The sequence below is a fragment of the Dichomitus squalens genome (genome assembly GCF_000275845.1).
Source record: "Dichomitus squalens LYAD-421 SS1 unplaced genomic scaffold DICSQscaffold_86, whole genome shotgun sequence".
NCBI classification, from domain to species: Eukaryota; Fungi; Basidiomycota; class Agaricomycetes; order Polyporales; family Polyporaceae; genus Dichomitus; species Dichomitus squalens.
In genome coordinates this window covers 94,303-97,649 of record NW_006766968.1, presented here as the reverse complement: position 1 = coordinate 97,649, position 3,347 = coordinate 94,303, and the positions used below count along the sequence as shown (strand labels likewise).

The 3,347-nt window shown below is 51.3% G+C and overlaps 1 protein-coding gene across 1 annotated transcript; it reads right to left on the bottom strand.

Annotated features, from left to right (window-relative positions):
• Positions 1–308: 308 nt before the first annotated feature.
• On the bottom strand, positions 309–1,200 carry DICSQDRAFT_72102 (uncharacterized protein; the record flags this gene model as incomplete). Its single annotated transcript, XM_007371055.1, has 2 exons — positions 309–774; positions 830–1,200. Coding segments are annotated over 2 exons (837 nt in total), but the record flags the coding sequence as incomplete, so codon positions are not given.
• Positions 1,201–3,347: the final 2,147 nt, after the last annotated feature.

The window sequence follows — 3,347 nt, the reverse complement described above, 5'->3', positions numbered from 1 at the left end:
TAGTACTATACAGTACATTCCCAGGATGCACAGTCATGCAGAGAAGCAGTGCGTACACAGCAAAGCTGTGTGTGTACCACATGAGTAGTACAGCCTCGGTTATTGCAGTAACCGGCTGTGCCGTTCCATATCTTGTGACGGCTGTATTAGGCAAGCTGTGTAAACCAGCGCCTGTTCAACAATATTGATAGCACGTGAATTGCGATACGATTTAGAGCTGGAATGGGAAGATCAGGATGATTAAAGGAGCGCCACACGTTAGCAGGATTGGGATCTGTATTCTGAATAGACGGTCAATTGATGATGGACTATGAATGGAACATATGAAAGCATACACGATCGCGAGCCTGGCTACTGATAGCATCCATTGTCATATGCAAAGACTCGAAGTTGCCAGTGTTGTCGAAGTATTCTTGTATCTCTGTAAAGAGTGACCCTGGTACAGGCTCGTCTGGGTAGAAGCGCCTCCAAAGACGACTCAGAATGACATGGAATGCCGCTTCGGTGAAGAGCTGCATGTTGGGTTGGAAGGGACGCATCTTAAGCCACGGGTTCAATACCACTGCAGCAATAAATACGTCCTGATCGGCCTTGGCCCAGCGCCTCTCTAGGCTTTGGCAGACAGCGATGCGGAAGGGGTGGTCCTCGAGGTCTGTCAACAATGTGAAGAAGTTGTAGACAAATCCAAAGGTGAGAAGGACTTGGTCAAGTCGGCAGTCGTTAGCCTGGGTGATATTTGCAGCTATAGCGAGCGGTTCAAGGTGCCTTTTGACACTAACCAAAGTTCAGATCGGAAAATTCATCACTACTTGATACACCGTCCAAATACATCACTTGCCGGCTGAGATGGTGCCACAGCAGAGGCTTCTTCAACTCGTCAACCATCTCTCTTGTTCTGGCATGACTCTCTGTAGTGCCTGACTCGAAGAGGCGTCGATCCTCAACAAAAACCATAAGAGCGGTGCGTAGTTGGAGAAGTCGCCGATAGGCAAAATAGATTGAAGTCCAGCGAGTGAGAACACCCCGGATTACTGATAGAGGGGAGTTACCATGGTGATGAGTCGGTAGGTTGAGTTGGACATCCCGCAGGATGGCGAGGAGGTACGGACGACCTCTCAGCCATCGGATGATTTCGTCTGCAATCTTCGTCCAGCTAAGGATGCTAGCATTGGCACTCTTGAAGTAGTCATGGACGACTAGTTCAATCTATCAAATCATGCACATGAGTATATATTTCACAAGTGTGGAGCGTAGCTTGCCTGATGAGCATAGCAGTCAGGTGCGATGAGGTGCAGGAGCTCTTTCACAATCTCGACACGGGCTTTACGTGACTCTCCGCTGCAGTCTGATGTGACTGCAATGACGATGACACGCCACTCCTCTCGCAAAAGCTGTAGAACCTCTCAAAGCATCTTTAAGAGGTTTTTGGCTGTCTTTGGTTCGTTAGACGTGTCATAAGTGCGGATGGTGTAGACCCGTGTCTCCTATATAACTGGTGTGAACATCTCAAGTATGTACAGCAACAATATCAATCAACACCTTCTTGTCTGGTACAGTAAGCATGAACGCAACAATATGGTGCCGGTTTTTCGGATTGAAACCGTCACACTGTACTGTCCCAAGCTTCTGACGGCATTCGGTCCGAGCCTGTGTACGGTAGACTTCAACCTCGGCAGGGATGATGCGTGATGTGAGGACCTTGCGAGTAGGATTGATGACACCCATAGGGAGGAAGTTGTCACAGAAGCTTAGCCACTGAGGGCTTTCCGTCCAGGATAGAGACCAACTCCCTGCAGCAGTGAGACGAGCAATGTGAGACTCATAGAGTGCTTGACGGGCATCATCCCATCGTAGCTTGGCTAGCTCGGATTGAGGCACTGGTGTGCCAAGTAGAGAGGAACTAGTGGTGCGGCGGAGTCGCTTTGAGGCAGGGGAATCGACAGACATGTGGGGGCTCTCGTGACGCTTGAAGAGAGAGGACAGGTTTGGATTTTGACTGCCAGAGGGGCTTGGTTGCGTAGAGAACGTATACAGAAGCTGCGGAGATTGGGAGTATGAAGCTGAAGATGTTGTCGGAGTATCGGGAGGTGGAAGAGCCGGGATTGAAATCGGAGTAAGGGAGGGAGCGGACGGGAGCGTTGATGCTGCTGGTGGAGTCGTACCCATTGCAAGAGAAGGCCCGGACTGCACTGCGCCAGGTGCAAGTGGAAAAGGAATGGGTTGAAGGGTGACGTACGGACCAGGTGGTTGTGCACGAGCCTTCCCCTTCTCGCGGCGGGGAGACAGGTGGACCCTCTCGTGCTCCTCCCTTGCTTGCTGCCTGATGTGGTCCGGAGTCAAGCTGCAGTCTCGCAGATGGACCAGCATAGCAGTGGTTGTTGCACTGATCCAACAATTCGCAGCGGTGCTCGGTAAGTCCCATACTAAACAACATATGTTAGCAAGTCTTGAAAACTAGATAGGACAGAGATTTTACTCACAGGTGCGTTCGACAAGAGCAGTATCACGTACTGGCAGTCCGAGGAGAGAATCCTCACGCTGTTCATTTGCAACACGGCGCTGGAAGCAAGGTTTGCACCAAACCTTAACCTTATCACCGTAGAGAGCCTTCGCGTCGTTCTCGATGTAGCCTGGGTGGTCATAGAAGTGCGTCCAGTACCAGCCTCGCCGGCTGAGGAATGCTGAGTTAGCGGTCTGACGAGCCTCAGTATATGCAGCCATTATGGAGAGAGGCAAAAGATGAACATTGGCTACAATATCTACACAGGTACATGAAGGAGCAAGCAAGCTAAGACATATCGATGAAACGAGTGCGAGACTTGCTGCAATATGAGAGAGACGTCCCAATTTGTCAATTGGATGCGTGCGCGATAGGGCATCCTCCAATTATATCACGTCCACAGGCGTCAGAGTCAGGTGATGGTTCTGCGGGAAAGTTAACGTCGACTTTTGTGCACAAGATGACATCGTCATCCGTTGACAAGTCGACGATAGTCGACGTCGACCGGATGTCTACCGGCACATCGCTGGCGCGCGCAATGTCGGGATGGGGAGTACAGCGCAGAAGGGAGACGCGCCTGCAGTAGATCCGAGCAGGAAGGCAGCATGCAGTTTCTCAAGTGGGCGATGTCATAACCTGTTTTGTGGATGTCGAAGGTGTCCCTCTTGCATGTCGTGGGTCCGTGATGGAAGACGTCCGGGTCTGTTTGCTGTGAGTGGTGCAGTACACAGGAGATGCAAGGCAAGGTGGATGTCGATGAGGAGCGACGGTCACTTGACAGGTCAGGTCACAGGGACGGATCGATGACTGGCAGCTGCTTTTCNCTTCAGCCCTTGTCCTCTGCCTG